This window comes from Pan paniscus, chromosome 1 (genome assembly GCF_029289425.2).
Source record: "Pan paniscus chromosome 1, NHGRI_mPanPan1-v2.0_pri, whole genome shotgun sequence".
Lineage (NCBI taxonomy): Eukaryota > Metazoa > Chordata > Mammalia > Primates > Hominidae > Pan > Pan paniscus.
The window spans coordinates 152,787,344-152,813,520 of record NC_073249.2 but is presented as its reverse complement, the minus strand read 5'-3'; the positions used below and the strand labels follow the sequence as shown (position 1 = coordinate 152,813,520).

At 32.6% G+C, this 26,177-nt stretch overlaps 1 protein-coding gene across 1 annotated transcript in view; it reads right to left on the bottom strand.

Annotated features, from left to right (window-relative positions):
- Positions 1-26,177, bottom strand: part of LRRIQ3 (leucine rich repeats and IQ motif containing 3) — a 172,502-nt gene that overhangs the window by 40,040 nt on the left and 106,285 nt on the right. The window contains exon 6 of the mRNA XM_003830588.5: positions 8,541-8,670. Coding sequence (XP_003830636.1) covers positions 8,541-8,670 — 130 coding nt within the window. The remainder of the gene's footprint in view (positions 1-8,540; positions 8,671-26,177) is intronic.

Sequence of the window (26,177 nt, the reverse complement as noted above, 5' to 3'; positions counted from 1 at the left end):
AGGCTGGAGAATCACTTGAATCCGGGAGGCAGAGGTAACAGTGAGCCAAGATCATGCCATTGCACTCCAGCCTGGGCAAGAAGAGTGAAACTCTGTCTCGAAAAAAAAAAAAAAAAAAGTAAAAATGTACCCATACCTTAATATTTTCTATTTTGTCCTAAGATTATTAAGAAAATCTCTTAAATTCAAAGATCTCTAAAAATCAAGATAGCCTGTGTATTACATAAATTATTATTTGAACACCAATAATAATGAAAATTAGATTTATTTGACATAATGTGTACTTAGTAATCCCCTATGGGCTTCCATTTCTTATCTATTTTCTTTCTAAATTCTCAAAAAATATTATACAATAGACACATTTTTTGGTATAACCACAGCTACTTTTCATAATACATTTCAGTTCTATGGGTATATGAGGTCTAATAACAACAATAACAGCAGCAGCAGCAGCTAACATTTATTAACAATTATTCTGTGCTAGATATTTTACTGGAAAATTGAGTATACACATGTGCTAGACTTTATGTCAAGTACTATCCATGCATTCTCTCACTTAATTTTCATAGCCTACTTATGAAATATATGTTTTTATTATAGCTATTTGATTATAATAAAAGTCCATCACCATGGTTAGTATATTACTCAAGATAATTAACACTAGATGCCATGGCAGACAAAACCTAAAATCATAATGGTTAACAAAACAAAAGTTGATTTCTTGCTCATTCAAACCTAAACTGGATGGGGCATTCTTCGTATGTAATATAGCTAGACCATCTGAAACATAAGCTAGCTCTAGGGATGCTAAAGCAACAAAATAAAGAGAATACTGTGCTTAGCCCAGAAGTGACACACTTACTTTGAGTCAGAATTTATTAACCAGTAATAAATTATGTCACCCCAATTAAATTTAAGGAAAGCTAGAAAATGTAGAGAAACAAGTAGAATACTTTGTAAGAACAAAATTATTGCCACAAGTCACCAAAGATCCTTTGATCCCTTTTCGCCAAACATTGAACACATTCCTAAAAAATGACAACTGAAATCCCATCAAGTCCAGAATCTCTACATGTGCAGTATCTCTCAATCAGGTCTGGATAAGTTTTTAATCCAGAGACTTATGAATTAAAAGACAAATCATCTGCCTTCTGCCCCACCCATTCTTATACATGTTAAATATACAAAAGTGGAAGAGGGAAAGACTAACCACAAGTGGAAGTACACACTCTGTGAACTTCTCCTACCTTAAGGTACAGGTGGTTCCTGAATTAGTCCCTGATTCTGCTTTCCGTGTGGAGTTAGTTCTCTTGCCTTCTGAATGTGTGGAGAATTACGGAATTGCCTACCTCAGAGGCTACAAAAGCTTTTTCAGTGCACTTTTTAGTGCTGAAGATGAAGAAATCAAGTGTATATTTAAGTCTTGAATGCTCAAAGGTATTTTAGGCTAAAATTCTCTGGTAATCCCTCTCTGTTAAAATTATAGATATCTGATCTATTTTCTTCTGTGAGTTCCATATGTGGTTGATCACAGTCAAAATTCTTTTGGAGTCATATGTAGTTTTCATATCTGCTTTTTTTTCTTAATTTCTTCCCACAATTCACTCTCTAGCAATTTAATGGAAGTTACTATAAATCTGGAATAATATACAGGAAGCCCATACGCTTAATCTAAACTGTGCTGTGAGTCATAATTTTCACTTAAGAAGTTTGCGCCCTTGTCTAAAAGACTTGTTAAATTTATTGTTTTACTATTTGTTATTTAGAGGCAGACAGCTTTCCATATGTGCAAGGCCCTAATTTTGGAGCTCTTCTTTTTCTTTTATTTTGTCTTGAAAACCAGCTACTTTTCTGAGCTCTCTTTTTACTATAAGGTAACTTGCCAAACATAGTCAAGTACAACCAACACACAGAATCAATATTCCGTCTTCCAGCTTCTTGCCTTAGAGACATAAATTAGTAGGCACATAGTTTGCCTTCCAAGTTATCACGGGGAAATTCTTTGCTACTAAACAACTTGGACTGCCATCATTTCAGCCCCTGATATCAATTTTTTCATCTCCTATAACTAATCACAAAGATAAGGCCATATTTTAGGTTTTATGTTATGATACTAATTTCTGTATTTAATAGCATAATTAATCCTAATTTCCCTCACAGATAAACCCTGTAATCTCAACAGTTTAGTACAGTGAAGATTTCTTTATTTCTCATCTAAGAACCAATGTGGGTCAGGAGGACCTTTCAGCTATATTAATGGAACATATGGCCTCTAAGATCTGCATAGCAGGGAAATAGAACAATTCTCTTAATTTCTTTTACTCTGAAGTGATCACTTTTACTTTTGCTCACAGTCAAGTGGAGAGACTGATCACATAATTTTTACATGGGAAGCTGGGCAATGCAGGGGAGCACAAGGAATATATGGCACTGGTGCTTATAATTACAAAATAAATTCAAACATATCTGATTTAAATTTCACCTTCTTCCTCTCTGTTCTCAGTAGTAAAAGTATTTAAAATATTTTAAAAGCAATTTGAAATATTACATAGATACAAAAACAAAATACATTTTTGGTTTGTTTGCATGTTTGCTTTTAATTTAACATCTGGTGGCAAATATTTCTAGTCTTATATGCATGAGTATGCTTTAATTGCTCGTCTGGAGTAATTTAGTTGATATTATTTTATATCCTAGACTAAAATTCAGTCATTCCAGCAAACAATTTAGGAGAATGGTAAAAAAAAAAAAAAGCACTGTTAAAATTGCATAAAGCACAAGTGGATTGAGATCAGAAAGGTGATAAATTGGATGAATTTGGAAGAAAAATGTTGGAGGCAGAAAATGTAATGTGTTTCAATGGAAACCATAAAATCACCTTTAGAGTCTTCATTTCAGATATAAGTGGATTTGGAGCAAGACAAAGTATATAATGAAGGTAAAATAACTAAAGACTGCATAAATCTGATCACAGGCAGGTTGATACAATGACCCTCAAATAATTAAACTTTTGACCTTTTTGGCTGAATAGGAAGTAGCAGTTTTGTTCTCAGAAATATCTTTTATGTAGCAGCTGGCACTTTCTGGAAAGTATTTGAATTTACTTCTTTATAACTGTATCTGAAATATAAATGGTCCTTGAAATGGCTATAGATTGGCCCATTCTGCAGCTATACTTACTATAAAGGGTTAAAAATCACTAACAGAACACACACTTTTAAGGTTTCAATTTCAGTCTTGTATGCCACATCTTTTCAGTATAAATCAAGAAATTTGTATGTTAATTTCTAATACTGAAAATGCTTCTTACAGCAGCCGATGAAATAGGTATTCATGAAGTATAGCATTATTTAAAAATGTCTGACCTACAGTGTTATATCATTTTTGTAGAGAAAAATTAAAAAATTTGGATAAGCATTATAAAATGAAGCTAGGAGAAATAATAGCTTTAATTTAAGTTAAAGAAGATAAAAGCACCTATTATTACAAACTAGCTAATTAATAAAACAAGAATTTTGGATAATATTTATAGCAAAATCAATCAGCAGCTAAAATGTCACATACAAGTAAATTACCATTTATTTGATAATATAAATGAGACAACATAATATCTATCCTTAGTCACAAGTTACAAGTAGGTGCATGGAGACTTTGAACTTCATAATCTTCCAAAATTTCCACTGAATATTGTAATATCATCCTTACAATAATATGCAAGCTCCATGACAGTAGGATTTCATATGCCCTAGTTGAATTTTGAATGCCTAGGGCTGATAAAAATATTTATGTAGTATCACTAATCATTAAAGAAATGCAAATCAAAACCACAATGAAATGCCATCTCGCATTAGTCAGAATGGTTATTATAAAAAGTCAAAAAACGACAGATACTGACAAGGTTGTGGAGAAAAGAAAAGGTTTATACACCGCTGATGGGAATGTAAATTAGTTCACCCACTATGGGAAGCAGTTTGGTGACTTCTGAAATAAAACTTCAGAATTACTATTTGGCCTAGCAATTCCATTATTGGACATTGGACATATACCCAAAGGAATATAAATTGTTCTATCATAAAGGCACATGCACACATGTTCATTGCAGCACTATTCTCAATAGCAAAGACATGTAATCAACCTAGATGACCATCAATGGTAGACTGTATAAAAAAACATGGTACATACACAAGATGGAATACTATGCAGCCCCCAAAATAATGAGATAATGTTCTTTGCAGCAAGATGGATGGAGCTGGAGGCCATTATTCTAAGTGAACTAACACAGGAACAGAAAATCAAATACCACAGGATCTCACTTATAGGTGGGAGCTAAACATCAAGTACATATGGATACAAAGAAGGGAGCAACAGACACTGGGCCCTACTGGAGAGTGGAGGGAGGCAAGAGGGAGAGGATCAAAAAAATATGTATTGGGCACTATGCTTACTACCTGAGTAAGGAAATAATCTGTACACCAAACCCCTGTGACATATAATTTACCCATGTAATAAACCTGCATATGTACCCCTGAACTTAAAATGATATATATATGTATATATATAATTGTGTGTATATATGTGTGTGTGTGCATGTTCAGTAATAACTTATGATTTAGTAAAAAGAAATCTAAGCATAATAAAATACCTCTCAATTTCAAAATCTGTTGAAGGGGCAGGAGGAAGGAGTTAAAGTATTTGTCCAATAATCCACTCATTTTGTTTATAAAATGAGGGCATGTAGGAAGAAAAGAAGACTGTGATGTAATCTAATCTCCATGTCAACTGGAACTCCAGAAAAAATAGAGAAATTATATTTTTCAGGAGAAAGACACCTTACCTATTGCATGCCTTTAGCAGGGTGGTCCGTGGCTAAAGATTGTTTATATCTATCAATATATATATATAATTGATTCCTTGTCTTTGCTATACACACACACACACACACACACACACATAATATATAGATATATAAAACTATACAAATTTTATAGTTATATATATAGGTTGTTAGGTAAATTGCTTGTATGTATATATAACTATCTATTGTCTATCATCTATCTATGTAGTTATATATAGTTATATAATCTTTTAGAGACAGGGTCTCGCTGTGCCACTCAGGCTAAAGTGCAATAGCATGATCATAGCTCACTGCAAACTGCAAACCTCAAGTGTTCCTCCTACCTTGGCTTCCCAAAACTCTGAGATTACAGGCATGAGCCACTGTGCCCTGCTAGGATTGCTTCTGTTAAATAAACACAGAGTCTGTAAGGTGTGTTCCCTGGAAAATGTCAATAAACTACACAACCCTCTGGAAAATAAAATGAAAATATTTTGTAATGCAAACACTTGCCTCCGTTGGAAGTAAACTCATAATCCTCACTAGAGACTTTATTTTTCCAAGTCAGAAGTGCATGTTCTCCAAGGAAAGAGAGGACCTAGAAAGCTACCCTTGATGTCCCAGATGCCTCCTTGTTTCATTTGAGTCTCTTGATTGTATCCTTGATATTATTAGTACAGTTTCATACTGAGATAAGATCTTTGATTTGTGTCATTCTAATTTGATAAGCCAATCATGTTAAACTGACTTATGAAGAAGAAAAAGTAAGGCACATATGTTTTGTATAATAATAAAATATCATTTAGACTGGAGCATGTTCAAGACTGAAAGGCACTGTTATACACCAGGACAACAGGCACTAACTCAGACTCTCTGGGGCCAAACTGGGACATGTAGTTATAGTACAAATAGCATGGGTCCCTTTCATTAGTGTATTTATCTAATAAATATTTAAAAAGTTTTGCCAACTTTGAAAGTCTAGGTGAGAAAATGGAATAATATGGTCCCATATGGGATTTGTAATACTCAACAATATATTAACTATTCAGGCTGATCTTATATTAACAATATAAGGATTAGAAAATACATAGAATAACGTTATTTTCAGTTAAAAATTAACAAATCATATATTACTCTTAAGGGTAGTTTGATTATCACCATTATATTTAGCCACACAAATATCAGTATTTAAGAATGGTATCTAAAAGTTGGAATTATGGTAATAGGTGATATGAATAGCACTCAAATTAATCTATACTCTGTAAGAAACATTAAGCATGGCATATATCTCAAGTAAGTCTTATATACTGTCTAATGTTTAGGAATAGCTCAAGGAATGAAGATACAAAAGTGTGCAAGATATGTAATTGATAATACCAAAACCATTACTTACTGAGGTGAGCTTCTCTTGGAGATTTTAGAGGTAGTATAAAATCTCGCATATTAGCTAAATTATGTGATTCTTGTTCGTATCAACTAATTTAAGGACCATAGATGGGCTTTGGTGATCCCATGAACCTCCTAAAATTATAAATAAAATGCTTTTGTGCTCATATATATATTTTTTTAAATTGAGAGATTAATGTTTTTATCATGTTCTTAAATTTCTTCATATTTGGGCTTGTGAACAAAGAAGAAAAAATAATCAGTGCTCAGGAGTAATAGTATCTAGGAAATAGGTCTACTGAGAGATGATCCATATTGTGGGGCAATTTATGCTCACATTTATGCTCTGATTATGAAGAGATCTCTAGCCTAGTTGGAAGTAGGTACCTATTAGCAGACTGTACCATTTTGAAAAAAAATTTAATCCACAGTCATTCACTCAAATTCCCTTTACCTTAGAAGGCAGGAGTAATATCTAGAAGTTATTATATCCAAAATTAACTTTGGGTATGAAGTTTTGATTATTCGAATATTCTGACCATAATGTTCTTTTATAATTCATACATATATAATAAATTTTCAAAGTATAAATATAACAAAATATTGATAACACTAAAAATGCTTTTGGCTCATAATTTAGAATTTTTGATACTCAGAAGGTTGATTTCTTTCTTTCAATGCCTTGAGATTATTGAGAGCATAAAAATTGTAAAGTTTAAAATACCTCAAAAGTGTTAAATATTGTCAATGTTTTTACTCCTTTACTTCCATTCACTCTTAACCTTCTCCAACATGGTTCCTATCTCTGCTCCTTCGCTGAATTTGCTTTTGTCAAGGTCACCGTTGATATCTATGTTCCAGATTCAATAAATACTATTTAGTTTTCATATTCCAAGACTTTTGGCCAGGCGAGGTGGCTCACGCTTATAATCCCAGCACTTTGGGAGGCCGAGGCAGGCGATTGCCTGAGCTCAGGAGTTCAAGACCAGCTTGGGCAACATGGTGAAACTCCATCTCTACAAAAAATCCAAAAGATACCTGTGCATGGTGGCTTATGCCTGTAGTCCCAGCTACTTAGGAGGCTGAGGTGGAGGATCGCTTGATGCCGGGGGGTCGAGGGTGCACTGAGCCATAATCACTCCACTGCACTCAAACTTAGGTGACAGAGTGAGACTGTCTTAAAACAAACAAACAAACAAACAAACAAAATAAAAAGACCACACACACAAAGGCTTTTCAGCTGGCCTTCAACACAGTTGAACAGTCCATTCTTTTTTTAAAAAAAAACTAGTTTTATTAAATTAGTACATGTGTAAAATGGAGAACTGATGAAATATAGCCACTGGCAATGAGGATCTAACAGAGTTTGACCAATTCATATGCAAAGAAGAGAAAATCAAATGGGATAAAGACAGCATCATGGGATTAAAACAGAAAGATTTGAATGTTTAAGAATTAGGAGAAGCCCTTGAGAAAAATAAGACCTTCAAATGATTTTACAAAAGTGATTTTATGATTCTTCTGTGAAAGATAAAGAAAAGTTTATCTAATCATGACAAATTTTATCAGAATAAATGTTGTAAAACAAAATCAAGATCACATTTAAAACTAAAATTTTATCAGCAATAAGACAATAGGCATTTTTATTCAACAAAAATGATTATGTCCAAAGTCTGAAAGAAATTTAATAATTTATAAAATTTAACTAATTTGTAATAATTATTCTGATACTTGACAGATTTCCTGAAGGAGGTACAATGCTGACATAGCCATACAGTAACAAAGCTATCAGTTCAATGATTCTTCCTAAAATAATTTCTCCTAATTCCCAACTTCTACCCCAAATGAGGTTATTGATATCCATAAAGTAACCTTCTGAATATGTATATTTAGAAAATGTTGAATAAGATATTTTTTAACATTGCTGTAATATTTTTAATGGGAATAGAGAATACATAGAGAAAAGTGCACAAATCACAAGTGTATAGGTGGATGAATTCTTCCAAAGCATGTAACCAACACACAGATCAATAAATAATATTATCAAAATCCTAGATGCCTGTCTGTAATTTCTTCCAGTCACTACTCCCCTATGAAGATAATTATCATTTTTTAGCTTTTTATACACGGATTACATGTACTCTTTTGTGTCTGGCTTCATTTGCTCCAAGATATGGATATTTTATCTAGAAGTCTCAACATATATTTCATAGACTTTTGGATTTATACTTGCAAATCAACATGCCCAATTTCTAATTATATTATTTACTCTTCATCAAAATATATTTATTAAATATAATTAAAAATTCATATAACTAACCTTTTTGAATGAGATGTCTTGATGTTTTTGATTTCATGCCTAGATCTTTTGGTTTTAATTCACATAAAATAGATGACACATGTTTTCTGTGTTCACTGGAATTTTTTAAATCAACAGGATAACATATATTCTGTGAAAATAAAATAAAAGCAATGACAATGATAATATCTCATGTGTTTTAGAGTTCTTCAAGGGTTTTCACATGAATTATACATTATCATGATTGATTTTCATTTAAAACACAAAAACAAAAACCTGTGAGGTAGGCAGGGTTAAGAAAAAAATTTAAAAAGCTCCATTGTGTATAATTTTAACAATCTGTCTTTCTACTAATATTGTACCTTGGCCAATGCTGTAAGAGAGATTGAGGGAAAGAGAGACCTGCCAGGAAAGTGCTGTGACAAAAGGAACAAGGGAAGAGGGAAAATAAGGAATAAACAAAGAGAAGCAAGATAGTGTTCCCCAGAAAGCCTGAAGGAAGATTCAGAGTAATAAAAGGAGGTACAAAATTATTTCACAGAGCACTAAAAGGCAGTAACATGGGGGAGGAAAAGGAGGGACAATAACAGGAAGAAAGGAAGGGAGAAACGGGACCAGAATTATCACACATTTTAAAACTACAAATGGGCCAGGCACAGGGGCTCACACCTGTAACCCTAGCACTTTGGGAGGCCGAGGCAGGTGGATCACCTGAGGTTAGGAGTTCGAGCCCAGCCTGGCCAACATGGCGAAACCCTGTCTCTACTAAAAATACAAAAATTAGCCAGGTGTGGTGGTCATGCCTGTAATCCCAGCTACTCGGGAGGCCAAGGCAGGAGGATTACTTGAACCCAGCAGGCGGACGTTGCAGTGAGCCAAGATTGTGCCAGGCACTCCAGCCTGGGCAACAGAGCGAGACTCTGTCTCAGAAAAAAAAAAAAAAAAAAAAAAAAGAAAAAGGACAAATGGATCAGCTATGTGTGGGAAGAGTAGCAAGTAGCTTCATGGGGAACAGAGGCATTGTCAAATGTAAACTGTATAATATCTGTGAACTGGTTGGGATGTTTTAGTGACAGTGTTACCTGTTTTCCTCTTCACAGTTCATCCAGGACTGTTATGGAGCTTTCATCAGGTTATCAGGGACATAGGCTCTTTCAAAATTCCTTTATCATCTCTTACTGTATCTGCATGGGTACTATCCTCAAACTTTTCACATGAGTGAAAATAGCTACTAGAGCTCCAAACACCATTTCAGTCAGAAGTTAGAGGAAAAGGGAAATGACAAAAGGACACAGGCCCTGTATCTTCAGGAGCTTTTCCAGAGGTTCTTCAAATAACTTCTGTTTAATATCTCATTGGCCCCACATCCGGCTATGAAGGGGAGGGTAAAGAATAATGTATTTTGCTAGGTGTTTTGCTGCCTGGAATGAAATTTGGGCCTGTTACCATGACAGAAGGAAAGAGTAGATATTTGTAGGCAACCAATAGTCCATCAGAGAAAAAGTTCAGAAGCTTAGATGAGGGTACGTGTTTACATATTAAAAAACTTTCTCGGGATATGATACTTTCTTTGGTAAGAAACACTGATATGACTTCTGAAGACTCACAAATATTTAGTTTCCATAGATCTTTCTGAGATCTTTGGTTTTGTGTATTTGTTTCTGGAACATTTACATAGTGCTTATCATTTGCTATTGTGAAGTTCTTTATGGATATTAACTCATTTAATAATCAAAACAACCATAAACTGAGCTCTTTCACATGGACATCTCATACTCAAGAGAATCAAAACAATATTTTTTTCCTCCAAATATATTTGTTCTTAGTCCTAGTTTCAGTGAATGGCACCACATTCATTTAAGAAGAAGAAAGTCAGGTAAACTCTGATATGTCACAGCTGACAGAATTTTGAAATAGAGAATTCATCCTCACATTTCCCCCATTACTTCGACCCATTCACTTGTTCAAACCTCCTTTATTTGATAATTTAGAAAAGACACTTGGATATGTGCCTTGGTCCCCTGTATTTACAATTTTCTTAGTTTCTATTATTCAAATTTTATATGTAATATTCTCTAATTTACTTATCAAAAACAATTTGTCTCCAAGCAGTGACTCATAGGGTAAGGGCTTTTTAATGCTCATTATAGGTGTTAAGTATCATCTGTTCCTGGAATAAACCTGTTTTTATTTTTCATTTAAAAATTCTTCACTCAACTCTTACACAAGACAATTTCTATTCACTCTTTATGTGATAAAATCACCTCATTTTGCTAGAAACACAAATAAGTACTTTTAAGCTCATACATTCTCTTTACATTTAAAAATTTTTCAATGTTGCCAAGGATAATTAAAATTTAAGAAGTCACAATACCAAAACATATTGTCAAAATATGACACAATTTTAAGTAATGCTGCTTCTATTTTCATTTAGGCCCTGGTTTTTCTATTAGAGAAGTATGACAAAATACAATGTGTGGCACTATTTTGCAATTCCAGTCTGTAACAACAACTCTAAATACTTTTTCAACCTCAAATTCTTCTGCAAGTCCTCTTCAAGTTACATGATCACTCTCGTATTTTCCTACTTCTAAGAATTTTGCTCTATTTGGAAACTTCTCTCTGTTTCTGCCACCTAACGATGCAATTCATCACATGTTGAAAATCACCTCAAATTGCATTTGAACCATAGAAATGTGTCATTTCTTTCTTCTATATATCTCACTTTTATCCTACCCATGATAAAATAATGAGTATGTTCAGTGATCCTGCTTCCACTAGTACTTACACCTTTAGATTCCCCTGAAAAAAACAAGAACCCCCCCCCCCAAAAATCTGTCAAATTTGAGATATCCAAACTCTATCACAAATACAGTTAATTTATAAACTCATGAAATGTAAAGGGTCAGAAATTAAGTAGACAGCTAGTTAGCTCCTTTTAGAAATATATTTTCTTCGTTTCTACTAATTATCCTTTTTCATGTATCTGGCTGTCATTGCTTGCCACATTTTATAAAAATATTTCCTTCCATGTTTTTAGAAAAGAAGAATTCATGACAAAGGGTACATATATGACAGGGGAACAAATCTACAGAAAGATGATCAAAAAGTTTAAAGCTCTAAAGGAACTGAGGCTTACACAAGCTGCAAAAGTAAAGAAATGGGCTTTTCTGTTATATGTAATGCAAGAAGGGAAAGAGAATGTGTGCACTTACTGATAGATCTTTGAGCTCATAGAGAAGGAAAAGTTATCAGAAGACTGGGAATGATCTAATAACGATCTTACTTGCAATAACAGAAAGTATATTTGATTAACTACCCTACTTTAGACTTAACACTGGTCCTCAATAATTGCAGAAAATAATTTAAGGATATTTGGTAGCACTTAGTAAAGGAATAATAATCAAGGAATAAGTTGACAATAAACTAATTACATCAAATACAATTTCATTTTTAACAAGGTCAAAATTAATTCAGGTTCAAATATCCTTCGCATGGTAAACCTGTATTCAGCAGTCTGTTTGATAAAATCTTTCATTACTTTTAGATAGAGATCAGAAATGTTGAGTGACCATGAAAGACTGAAGATTAATAAAATGATGCCAAGCTGAAGGGAGGTATCTAATGTCATGATACATGGTTCTGTTTTCAGCTCCATTCTGGTCAACGTTTATATAAATGAGAAGTAAAATATAAAAGAAATGCTTGCTACCTTTTCCAATGAGATAGTAAAAAAAACAAAATCAATTAATACCAAACAAAAATCTAAGATAGTGTCAACAGCCTGGAAGTAAATTAAGCAAATGAAGTAACATAGAAATAAATATTGCAGTTGGGCAACATACGCTTAATCACTGGGATACTTGGTGGTGATTTTAAAACATGCATGATAAGACATATTATATTTATAAAATACATTTTAGTTAAAAGTAAATTAGTTAGGAATTCGTTATATGATGTGACCCTAAGCTGTATTAAGCATTTCGTTGAGAAAGAGAGAAGCAATAGTTTTACCATATTCGCTTCTGAAGAACTATGTCAGATCAGGAAAACATATTTTCAGATGATTTTGGATAACCTGGAACATGAATAGTAAGCAGCTTACCTACTGAATTATTGTGAACGTAAGCCCTATATAAATAGGCTATAGATAAATCCAGTATAGAGAAAAGATAAAGGGAGATTCAGGGTCCCTATTTCCTCCACTATCCATCTTCTTCATTTTGAAAAATAATGCAGAAAAAAATAATTTTTGATCAACTCAGAAATACTTAGAATTTGTTATTTAACCCTTCTTCTGAAACCTTATGCCTAAGCTATCAGCAAATCTTGGCAAGGCTACTTCGAAAATATATTTTAAATATGCTTCCTTCTCTAAATTTTCAGCTACTTCTCTATTCTACAGCTATAATCGTCTATTTCTGGTCAATCACAAATGCCTCTTATTGGACTCTGCCTTCACCATGGCTTTTATAATATACATTTGCATTTGTCAAAATGTAAATCCAATCATGTTTCTCTTTTAGCTTTAAATCCTCCTACTGTTCAAGATGCTAAGTCCTTTCTACGAGGTATAGAACATCATCAAAATATGGCTCCTCACCACACAGCCAAACTCATCTCATGCTACTGTTGACTTGGTTTATTACAGTCCTGCTATACTAGATCTAATGCAGACTCTTGAACAAACCCCAAACAAAATAAGCTATTGCATGCCTCAGGTCCTTGTGTAAGATCTTTCTTCTGCCTGGAACACTCTCCTTCCCAAAATGTGCATGGCTAGCTCCTTTTCCTTCAGGACTTAACTTTAAATATTGTCTCCTCAGAAAAACCATCCATAACAATCTTATGAGAAATAATCCTCCTCCTATTATTCTCTATCTCAACATCCTACTTGTTTTATTTATAACATTTATCACAATTTTGCTAACGTAGGTTAAGATTTGTTTTGTTTTGTTTTGTTTTTTCCCTAGAATCTAATCCACAAGGGCAAGGACTTTTCTTTTCTTTTTTACTCAATGCTGAGAATGTTCTCTGACACTCAATAAATACTCAATAATTATTCATTAAATGCTGAATGAATATAGCCAAAGAGAAATAGCAGAAGGAATGAGTGGAGATTTAGAAACTTCAGTTCAATATGATGTAAAACAAAGCTCCATTCTTTGGAGACAGTCCAACAACGAGAAATAATTTTAAAAGAAACGTATAGCTTGTATTTTCTACAGGACTTTGCCCCAATAACACATTCAACATTCTCTTCTTTTCTTCCTGAATTCTTTTACATCTTTTTGTTACTCCAAAGCTTCTCACTCAGCAACCCTTCACAACTCTTGCATCTCTTTATAAACTGTTTATCACGATTCTCTGAATTTAGATTCTCTGAATTTTTTGGTGTCTTAGATTCTCTGAATTTTTTGGTGTTTCTATCAACTTATCAATTTCTGAATTTGTCACACACACAAAAAGCATAAACATAAACATCTGGTAAGAATAATTTTATCTTTAGTCAGATACATCTATCTACCTGTTCTGTTGATTCTATATCACACACACAAAAAAACAAAACAGCAATTAAAGAGCCATCCTTAGGTAATTCAGAGTGAAGAAGCTAAGAAAAGATAATCTATAATAGGGATAGAAGTGGGGGAGACATAGTATATTAATAAATCTCATCTAATCATAATAAGAATTTCTCAGAGCATTATTGAAAATTGGAATAGATTATCTGAGGAGCTATAGAACTCTCCACAATTGACAAATTGAATAAGTACCTGGTTATAAAAGTCAGATGGATTATGGTACTAGATATGTATTTTCCCAAGAGAGATAATGATTTATCTTTAAAAATTAAGGAGCGGTAGCAGTGGTAACAATTGCCTCTATCTTCTTTCTAGATCAAGAATAAACACTTTACACTGAACTCTGCTGTCTTTCAAATTCAAGGTGCATTTTCAACCCTTCCTAGTTTGAGTTTCCCAACTTAGCCTAGTTAGAGCTCTAAAAAATTGTAATTTTGTTTTCACATTCTGAATGATACAGAGTGCTAATCCAGATCTTACCTTTTCCAGATAATACTCAAAGAGATTATACTAAAACACAAACAAAAAGAGTCGCCTTTATTTGTTTGAATGAAAATCCTTAGCTCTAGTCTTTGGCAGCACAGCCGCTCATTAACATAGTATGCAAAGCCTTCACCTTAGCGGGAGGTTAACGTGTACAGCAATCCATGTATGGCAAGTAAATAGGGTTGTCCTCAAAGTGGGTAAACTATAGAGTAGCACTTGGACTCTGCTTTCAATAATAAGTACTGGCTAACAAGAAAAACCATGGAGAAAGGAGCGTGGTTCAAATGGTTTAAAATGAAGTTTTACCAGAAATAGTTACTAAAAAGTAACTCTAAAAAGTTACTTAAAAAAGATAACCCCTTTAAGTGACTGGCAGGTTTAACTGCGGTTTGAATAATTGCTACTATCCTGCATTTGATATCAATCTTACTTTATCTTAAGAGAGTGAACTAGAAGTGATAATACCCTTGATGCGTAGGAGAGAATCCAAAAAGAATAGCCTGGATAAATAAACACAGGAAACATATAGTATAAATAGAAGAAATGTGACATTTCTCTTCTACACATAAAGTAGCCAAGAAATGAGGGCACCTGAATATTATATTATTCTGTAAGTGTCCAGTTTAAGAACACATGACAAAAAATATAATAGAAAGCTTATGTTCCCTCAGTTCAAGAATGGTCTAATAGTCTAAGGTCTATCTTTACTAAGATTGGAGGCACCAATGTGTAAATTAATAATTAATGATGCCTACTCTTAGCTACACTACAGTGGACACTTGGTAGTAGCCTTTGTAGAACCCAGTGAAAAAGAGATGTTGCAAACTTCCATGAGATTTTAGAGCAGGTTATAGTTTCAAATTGAGGAAAAAACAATGCTAGTTTGTGTATTGTAGTAATTGATACTAGGTGGAATAAGTAAAATAAAGGACATGGGGAAATTTCAGAATATATAGTTTTTTATTTTATTTGAAAATCTCTCCAAAAATGTATTTGATTAATTTTTGTTTACATTTTGATACAATTCTATTCACAACCCTATTTTTCTAGTACGTGGATTACATTATCTAGTAGCTAACATATTATTAGTAATGATTAAAAATAATTCTATATCTTTATCTAAAGATCTCATTTTAAACAGAGTATAACTCTCCCTTAAATAATTAATACCATTGTTTATAGCCTTCAAAGCATTTGTTGCATTCTACTTTATATCATAGTTATGTCCATTGCTCACCCCTAGTAAAAATTACTCTCTCTGAGGACTGAGGTTGTGGTTTACTTATCTTGATATTTCCGCACCAGTTTGATTGTATTCTTCAATCTGTTGTATTATCAAGTCACAAATAACAAAAAAGGATGATAAATTTGTTTAGTTTATTCAACAACTATGTATTGAATGGCAGCTATATCCATGGCATAATATTAAACATAGGCACAAAGTTATTATTAGTAAATATTTAAATTATGTCTTTTTCAAAATATTTCATAATTTACTGATTATTTCCCTACGTAGATGTGAAAACAAGAAAAAAGGCATTGAAAGTGAGAAAAACATAGTAGAAAGCATAGGCTAAATTCTTAAGCTCCTGATAAAAATCTGCATTTTATTAAACCTCATGTTTTAGGTCAATTAGTTATGATAATATTTTCAATTTATAAATCTAATCATTTTAATGAAAGAGACATACGTATATGAGTAATATGAGTTTACACTGCTTAAGTAATTTGCAATTCTGAAAAGTTCATAGGGTCATGTAAAATTTAATGATGAGCAATAAAATGGAATTTTCAAGAGGGAAATTCTTTTTTCTTAACAATAAAATACATAGCTCAAGAGTCTATATTTCTAAGTATATTTGAACAATGTCTATATTTATGAAAGATTTAGAAAAAAGCCACAAATGGGGACTTGCCAATATTTTATTACTGATTAGTTTGCTCTTACTTTACCTAAACACCTTAAGTAATCCAGCAATTTAGAATTTATATGTTTTAAGTTTGGGTTTGAATCTGAGGAGGGATTTATATTTTTTCATGAGAAAAATGTCTCCTATTAACAAAGTAGCTATATATATATATAATTATATTTCTAAAGTAAGGCATATTACAATCTACTTGCATGTACTTTATAAACACATATTGATAAATTATGAAATTGACTCAATAACAATTACTTGAATAATATTTTCTAAAATTGAGGTTTTATCCCCCTGCAACTTGGAATAATATATTTATTTTAGGATTTCAGAATATTTCTTAAGTGTTACTTCATGTAAGTTTTTATTACAATATTGAAGCCTAAAATGACTGTCTCATATGCAGTATAGTTATGTTTCTTCTCCGCCAAATGCCACATGTATCTCTAAAACTTCAGGGACTCTTTTTATCAAATGATGGATTATATAACAAGGCAGAAAATACACACACACAAACACACGTGCGTATGTATGTACATATATATCTCCTGAGGCTCAGTCTCAGTAAACTGCTATCACTCACCCAAGGTAGGCAGCCTGAAAATTCTACAGCCTCAGTACAAATCTTAGTCTGTTTCACTCCACATTGTATTCAGCACAGCTTGCTTAATAACTTTATGCCTACTGCTCTGATCAGAAATACTTCAGTCACTGCCCAAATGTTAATTATTTACAAGACTCCAATATTGCAGGGACTGGATAAGGTGACTCAAAACTGTAGTTGGCAAACTATTTCTACCAACAAGCCTATTTTAAGTTCTTAAGCAATTAAGGCAAGTGTTGTCAGAATCTTGTATATTTTATTTTTTAAAGGCCTTAATATAAAGAAATGCCTGCAAGTGACTGTAAGTCTCTCTGGGCTTTGTAGGTGAATTTTGTCAGCAAAACCCAGGCTTATATGGAGTATCTAAAAAACTATCCTAAGTAGACCAGAGAGCATCGGTGTGATTCAATAGTTAATATTTTCCTTCCAAGTCATGCTGCCTAAATAAGTTTTGAGAAAATTCAGTGCTGTTGATGTATAGGTAAGTCATAAAACACAAATCTTTGTCATTTAAAGCTTAGACCAATATTGAAATACATTGAAATAGCCAATCTCTCTTACATTGAACAAATAAAAATTCATTCTAAGTAAGTGGTAAAGAATGGTGCTTTTATTGATCTTATTATCTTTTTCATTAAAAAAGGATGAACAGCTTAAAAGTTTTTGCATTAGCAGTCTCTGCAAAGCAATTTTTATGATGGTATGTTTCATTCAATTTAAGAATTGTAATGTTAGCTTTCTTATATGAGGAAGGAAATAATATCATGAACATTTTAATGCAAGTTTTGAATTGTTAATAAATGCTAGCTTGAGTGAATTACTAAGTGTATTTCTCTTTTCAACTTTACACTTATCTTGTGTGTACAGCTGATATCCCTAGTGTCCAATCAGAGACAAGTTTTCATCCTGTTGTCCAATGAATGATGTGCATAATTCCTTTTGGCACTGACGAGAGATGAATACACACATCCAGCCCACTTCAGTGAAAATTGACCCATAATTTTTTTTTATCCTGAAGAAAAATACAGTAATAAAGTTTAAAGATGGAAAAAATCAGTTAAACTCTTGAGGTGTACCATTAGTTAACAATAATCAGCAAACATTACATTTTGCCTGGAGGACAGTGAGCTCAAGATTTGCTTTTAGGTGCTCATGAATTCTAATAATCATGGCTCTCCAAATGATAGCAAGAAACCTAAACATGTGAATTTTCACATTTCAATGAGCTCAAAAGTTAAAATTCAAAAGGATAGGCATACTTTTTAATTATTTTCTTCTATCTCTACTGTCCCTGAATATTTTTCTTGTGAAACGAGTGTATGCATTTCTGATAAATATTTAGCAGTTGAGAATATATATTTATTTCCCACAGAAAGACAAAAAGTGCAGATCTTATGTAAAACTCCAATGCTGTCTCTCTAGTAGTATTATCAAGATAATACCAGAATTCTAAGAATTAAGGGGAAAATGACTTGGCATACTGAGGCAGACTAATTGTCTTATATACCAAGTATTTTACCTCTAATAGTAGTAAAAAGGAATATGCTGTAAAAAGTTGTTTATCCACCAAAACATTTTAATTTTCTTTAATAACCCTTAAGAATCTACTATTCATTAATTTATCTACGTGATTTATTTTTGGTCTGTTAATATCATCAGCCTATAGAATTTCCAGAATAATGAATTTCATTACAATGACCACAGTACTGGTAACCCCCTTACTTTATCTATCTTTGAAGGGTATTCCAAGTTCTACTATAACAGGACTGTCAAGAAAATCAGTTTTATTTCTATAGCTCATAACTTTATGTTTTATTCTTTGACTTGCATCTTATAATGTTAATGTATTTTCTTTCAATGATTCCCTTCAATCTTCCCACCCACATACAAATATCACAATGATAAGCAGATTCTGTCAGCTATTATTTTATATTAGGGCAGTAGAATAATGTTTTCACAAAATATATGAAAATGATTACGTGATTTATAAGTTGTAACTCAAAATAATATAAATAGAATTTGGATTATACTTTTTAAATGCAACAGATACTATTTTAAATAAATAAATATTTTTTGAGCGCATCCTATGTGCATATCACTATGCTAAGTACAGGGTGGCAAAAAAAAAAAAATAAAACACAACCTGCCATAAAATGGCTAGTATTTTTAGTGTAAAAATGTTCATATAGAATAGTCACCTTAAAAGGAGGTCGAATATAAATAAATTTAAATAAAGACATAAACAAACCTGAATAACATCAGAGAGAGACTAATTTCCCCTAATACTAAAAGTGATCTTTACTAAAAGAGAATGAATCTTCATTCTGGATGACATCAGAGACTATATTATTTTATTTACCATTGCAAGTTGAAGTGAAGAGGGAAAAGATAAAGAGGTACAATCTTGGAATAAATTATTCCGAAATAAATTGAAGGAGTTACCAGGAAGGAGGTTTTAGCCTGGGAGCCCAGAATTTAATTTAAGGCAAATGAACAAAGGCTTTTTAGTGCCTACTTTAAGATAGCATAATTGTAGAAAGAAGGCAGTGTGCTGGAATGGAGGTGAAGCAGAGAAGGACATATAGTGATACTTTTTATGTCAGACCTATCTGTGAAAAAGACTTTGCTCTCAATAATTGACTGATTGATAAATAGGCACTAAGATCAAACACAGTTAATTCTAACACACAATTCTAATAACGGAATCTCTCACAATATGCAGCCATGGTTTGCTTCTGAGAAAAAAGCTGCTGGTAGAAATAATGCTCCATCTCTGTAATCACCCTCTCCATCCGTCGGAGCTACTAAATCAACAAACAGAGACCCCACTCTCTTTCCAGTTCTAGTACCTGTGACAGGAGCTATTTAAGTGTCTTCAGACCAAAATTTAGAACTCTTGATAAATTTATCTTTGTGAACAGCCTAACATATAATGCTGGTAGTTAGGTTTTTACCTCATTTTGAGACTTCATCACCCCTTTCTGCCTTTGCAATGTTTCCCAGTTTCTTCAAACTTGACATCTGCCTTGAGCCATTTCCTAAGCCTCTATTCTACCTATCCAGTCTTTAGTCCAAGTTTTCTTCTTAAGACAATACTTCAGCATGGTGTCTGGGATTTGATACCTGATGACAGATTCCATTAACCGACTTTTAATCTTAACCTGGTCCAATTTCAATGTTGCTAAATGCTTCATGCCAGTTGCTCAACTCTTTCTTGCTGTGTGGACAATGAATAGAGCTTACAGTACTCACTGGATACCAGACTGACTCTCTTTTTCTAATTCCTAGTGCTATAACCATTCTGTCTCCTGTACTGTCATACTAGCCCAGTCCAAATTCTTCCTTAGTTTAACCTATTGTGTTTTAATTAATATACCATCACCTGTGAATCTCAAGATAAAGTATATGTTTAAGTTTTAATATGAGTAATAGGCTAAAAGCTCTAAAAGTTATCAACAGATTGAGCTCATTGGAAAGCATCTTAAAGAAACTGGGAACATGAGTTAGGCAGATGTAAAAGAGTAAATAATACTTAATTTACATTAGGAAAACATGAGGCAAACAGGTAATAATGGACAAAAGACTAAAGAGAATGGTGAACAGACAACAAAAAACAATTAAACAGTAAGCCAAAACACCCATAAACTTCTGTAATCTATAATCCTATTATGCCCTTTTATCTAGGCTCTAGGAAGTTTTCTACACTTTCTTGTCATCTGTAACATTTTACCACCTACAAAACTTTAGGCTGACAGGTGTAAGAACTTACTCTTTACTCTTTCTTTCATATCTTAATTACAATTAAATAGCAATCCTAACATTTGGTTGCTTATATGGAAGATTAAATAATAAATGTAACTTGTTTACTCAAAGTATTTTGATAAATATTATGCATATAACTCCACAACTCCACATATGGTATTAAAATATATAGAGAGAACTTTTATTGCCAAATAATCATTTTGAGTGCTCAAGTGAAATTAAAATATTCATTAACTGCCCTATCCACTTGTTTCCACATTTTGTCTCATACATCTCTATGTTTAAGATAATTTCCTTTCCATTAACACATTTGCCAAGCTAATTCTCACTTCCACAGCTTTGATCATATAGTTTTCTTAGTTAGCATTTTCCTTCCTCTGTTCTTCTGAATAGTATTATTTAAAATTTTATCTTTTTTTTTTTTGACTTTTTGACTTTCATTTTTTTCAATGATCCACCACAGAGTTAGTGTTTAATCATATAAATGTATTGGTCTCTATTTCATCTGTATTCCTCTATTACCTCATCTAAAATGCTATTTCATAAAAAAAAAATTTACCCTCTTTAATTATCCCATTGCATGTTGAGGTGAAAAAAGCACGTAAGAGCATAGAATGTGAAATTTTTAGCTAATCTTTAGTACTCATGTAAAAACAATGTGTTGATATCTGTATTGATACTTATATCTATAAATTTGTGTGAGTACCTATCTACTGACCTTTAAGTATATGAGCAAAACTGATTTTTTAATTATAAAGACCATCATACTTGCATTATACTGTGTGGCCTAAAAGTGGGATAAATCAGTATTTCTATAGGTAAAAAAGTCATCAGGCCGGGGGTCGTGACTCACAGCTGTAATCTCAGCACCTTGGGAGGCTGAGGCAGGTGGATCATGAGGTCAGGAGTTCAAGACCAGCCTGGCCAATATGGTGAAACCCTGTCTCTACTAAAAATACAAACATTAGCTGGGTGTGATGGCGCCTGTAGTCCCAGCTACTCGGGAGGCTGAGGCAGAAGAATTGCTTGAACCCAGGAGGCAGAAGTTGCAGTGAGTGGAGATTGCACCACTGCACTCCAGCCTCGGCAACAGAATGAGACTCCATCAAACAAACAAACAAAAAAACAAAACAAAACAAAATCAATTGTCTCTCAGATATTTGAATATTCTTTCCATATGTCAACTCTCAGAAACTAACTCTCCACATAGATTTCTATCCATTATGAGTCTAAAAATTACAAACATTTCGTAAGTTTTTTCAGAGAAAATAACACAACATTCATACACATGGGAGGAATTATTTGCATGTTAATTTCTGAAATTTATTATAATGACATAAAATGCTTACATTTTAGGATAATAGATTTAAATATTAAGCATAAAACAATAATAAACTATACCATTGAAGATTCTTAAGATTTTTTGTCCTTCAGTAGTAGCATACCTTTTAAATAATATAAATCATTCAATACCAAAATTATATATACAGACATACATATCAATAAAATAGAACTTAGAGTCCAGGAATAAATCCTTGAATATAGTCAATTGAATTCTGACAAGAGTACCAAGATAATTCAATAGAGATAAGGAATTTTTCTCAACAAATGGTAGTGGGACAAGTGGATATCTACATGTAAAATAATAAAGTCAAACCTTTACCTCTCACCACATGAAAATTAGCTCATGATAGATTATAGGTCTAAATATAAGAGCTAATACTATAAACTCTTAGAAGAAAACATAGAAAAAAAATCTTTGAGGCCTCAACTGAAAGAATGGTTTCTTAGATATGACACAAAAAATAAAGGCAACAAGAAAAAAATATAAATGTAAGTTTACCAAAATAAAAAGCATCTGGGATTTAAAGAATACCATTGAGAAAGTGAAAAGACAACCCACATAATGAGAAAATAACTCACAAATTATATATGTGATAAAAGATTTGTATCAAGAATATGTAAAGAATTCTCACAACTCAATAATAAAAAGATAATCTATTATAAAATGATCAAAGGATTTAAATAGACAGTTCTCCATAGAAGATATATAAAGGGACAATAAATACACAAAAAGATGCTGGCATCATCATTGCTAGGGGAATGCAAATTAAAACCAACATGAGATTACTTTGTAACCCGTAGAACAGTTATAATCATAAAGACATAAAATAACAAGTATTGGTTAGGTTTTGGAGAAATTATAACTCTCATGCATTTATCATGTAAATGCAAAATGGTACAACTGCTATGGAAAACTGTTTAGCAGTTTCTCAAAAAGTCAAGTGTAGAATTACCATATCATCCAGTAATTTCACTTTTAGGTATACCCAAGAAAACTAAAAACATATATTCATTCAGCAATTTGTACATGGATGTTTAGAGCAGCATAATTAAAAATATCCATAAATTAGAGGGAACTCAACGAACGAATGGAAAAAACAAAATGTGGCATATCCATACAACGGAATATTATTGAGCCATAAAAAATAAATGAATTGTTGATAAATGTTACAACATGTTTGACATGAGATTTGGGCAGTGAAAAAAAAGTGTTTCAACATGGATGACTCTTGAAAACATTATACTAAGTGGAAGTAGCCAGACGTAAAATAACATATATGCATGATTCCGCTTATATTAAATGCCAAGAATAGACAAATTCATGGAGAGAGAAAATAGATTAATGTTCCCAGGGGCTGTAGAGAGAATTTCTAATGGGTATGGGGTTTCTTCTGGGGAATAATGAAAATTTTATTTAATTAGTGATGATCGTTTCACAAATTTGTGAATATACTAAAAACAACTGGAGTGGACACTTAAAATGTTTTATTTTAATGGTATGTGAATTACATCTCAGTAAAGATGTTTTTAAAAATGGTGAAGTTGGCAATGTAGCTTCAGTAGTGTTTCTCAAAATTATAACAAAATGTAAACAATGTGAGATACCAAAAATAATTAACATAATAGCAAGAGACCTGAGAAAATTATTATAATTTTTCAGGCAATTTAGGATTCACATTTTCAAAAACTGTAACACTTTTTACTATTTCTAGTGATAACTCAAGAATGTAAAAAGAAGCCAAGTAAATATGAATTTTACTATGTTTTTACTGTTTGATAAAACTGAAGCTCAAAATAACTAAAATGCAGAAAACAACATATTTATCATTAATTACTAGCTATAACACTTCCAGAACTTTCATTTAAACTTGGTAATAGGATCGTATGCATTTTCTGTCTTTGGGGATCCAAATATAAATTATTTGATGGCATCTACAGAATTATAATAAATCAGGATTCAAGATAGACTAGTCAGAATGGAAGAAAAAATCTACAAAACAGTTTTTTTTTTTAAAACTGAAGTGCTAGGAAGATGAGAAAACTATGAGAGAACTTTAAAACTTAAAAATAAATTATAAAATCAACACAAAGTACATCAGATTTAGTATTTAAAATACAGCTAAAAAGAGAGAATGATTATCAGGTCAAAAGAAGACTGTACCAGAAATACTTAGTAATGAAAATAAAATTTGGAGAGTAGAGACATCCATAACCAGGACTGGTAAGATATAAATTTGGACTAATTCTCAAGTTTCAAAAAGCCCTGTGAAAGATTTGTTTAGGCCAGGCATGGTGGCTCACATCTGTAATCCCAGCACTTTGAAAGGCCAATGTAGGAGGACTGCTTGAGCCCAGGATTTCAAGACCAGCCTGGGCAACAACCTTGTCTCTAAAAAAAAAAGTATAATAATAAAATTTAACTTAGCTGGGTGTGGGGGTGTGTGCCCGTATTACCAACTACTAGAGAGGTTGAAGTGGAAGGACTGCTTGAGTCCAGGAGGTCAAGATTGGAGTGAGCCATGAATGTGCTACTTCACTCCAGCCTGGGCAACAAACAGAATGAGACACTATCTCAAAAAGAATAAGTAAATACATAAATCAAAATAAAAAAATTAAAAGTCTTTTGAAAATTAGGAAAGAGCTACCAAGAAAGCTAGGACTTATCAGGTCAAAATTTAAGAGAAGGCAAGATCCCCCAAAGGTAAGTCCTCAAAGATGCTTTTGTTCTGATAAAATTTGCAGATCAGGAATAACTTTGATGGCTCAAGGAGATCAGGAATCAAAAATCAAATCCCACGTTCACCAAAGTAGAAGATCCTGTCCATAGTGAGCTGAAAACTCACACAGCTACAGCATGATACAAGTAAACATGGAATAAAACAGGCTGTAAATTAAAATGATACCTGAATAATCCATAAAATCTTGAGATTTAAATTGTGCCATGGTCAAATATTGGTGGTGATTCAGTTTCTAGTGGTAGAAAATGGAAACACTATGGAGGAAAGTACCTTCATTCTAAGGCCTAAAATTTTCACAATTGATATTTCAAATACAATTAGCAGTACACAAGACCTGAAGTATCAAATGAACATGAAAAGACAAAGACTATAGAGTTACTCTGCTTATTATTTTTCAATAAAGAATGAGCAATTTTGATATATCTGCAGGAAAAGAACAAAAAATTAAAATTTATTGATTAAACATAGCTAACAAGAAAATTAGTGAACTGGAAGAGTAGTTGAAAAAAAATTCAGAAAGCATCAAAGAGAAACCAAAAACAAGTGAAATTCAAAGAAGAGAAACAAGAACCATAGAGAATACAAGTTTATTAGTAAAAAGTAACAAACATCCTATAGCAAGATTTTTGACATCAGTGCAACCTAGCTTTGCTTTAACTGTCTCAGGCAAATAAATGTCTTAATAATTCAAGTGGAAAGTATCTATTTTATTTTATAATATTTTATTATAACATTCTACCTCCATTAAATACTTTCTTTACTTCTTGATTATTTTCTATTGCTTTGCCAATTGCTTTCCATACCTACTCTGCAGCAAAGACTTATATTTGTTCTTTAATATTCGTTTACCTTCGCTTTCATAATAGAATCTCTGATTTTTATCTGGGCACATTTCTGCTTAAAATAACACCTACATATTTCAGCCTTCCTTGCAGCTGAATGTAATGATAAAACCAAAATCTAGCCAAAGATATATTGTGTGGCATCATTTAGAAACCTTACTTAAAACACATCTACAAGTTCCCTCACACTTTTGTTTTCTATCTCTTCCTCTTTCTTGATGGCTGGAGTGTGCATGTGATGCATGGAGTAAGTGCAGTAATTTTGGGTCATGAGGTACTATTTGACTGGAGGTCATGTGCAGAAAAGCATGAGATAAAAACAATCAGTCACTAAGTACTGAGTGAAATAGTTCCATAATATCAGTCCTAGACTGTATACCT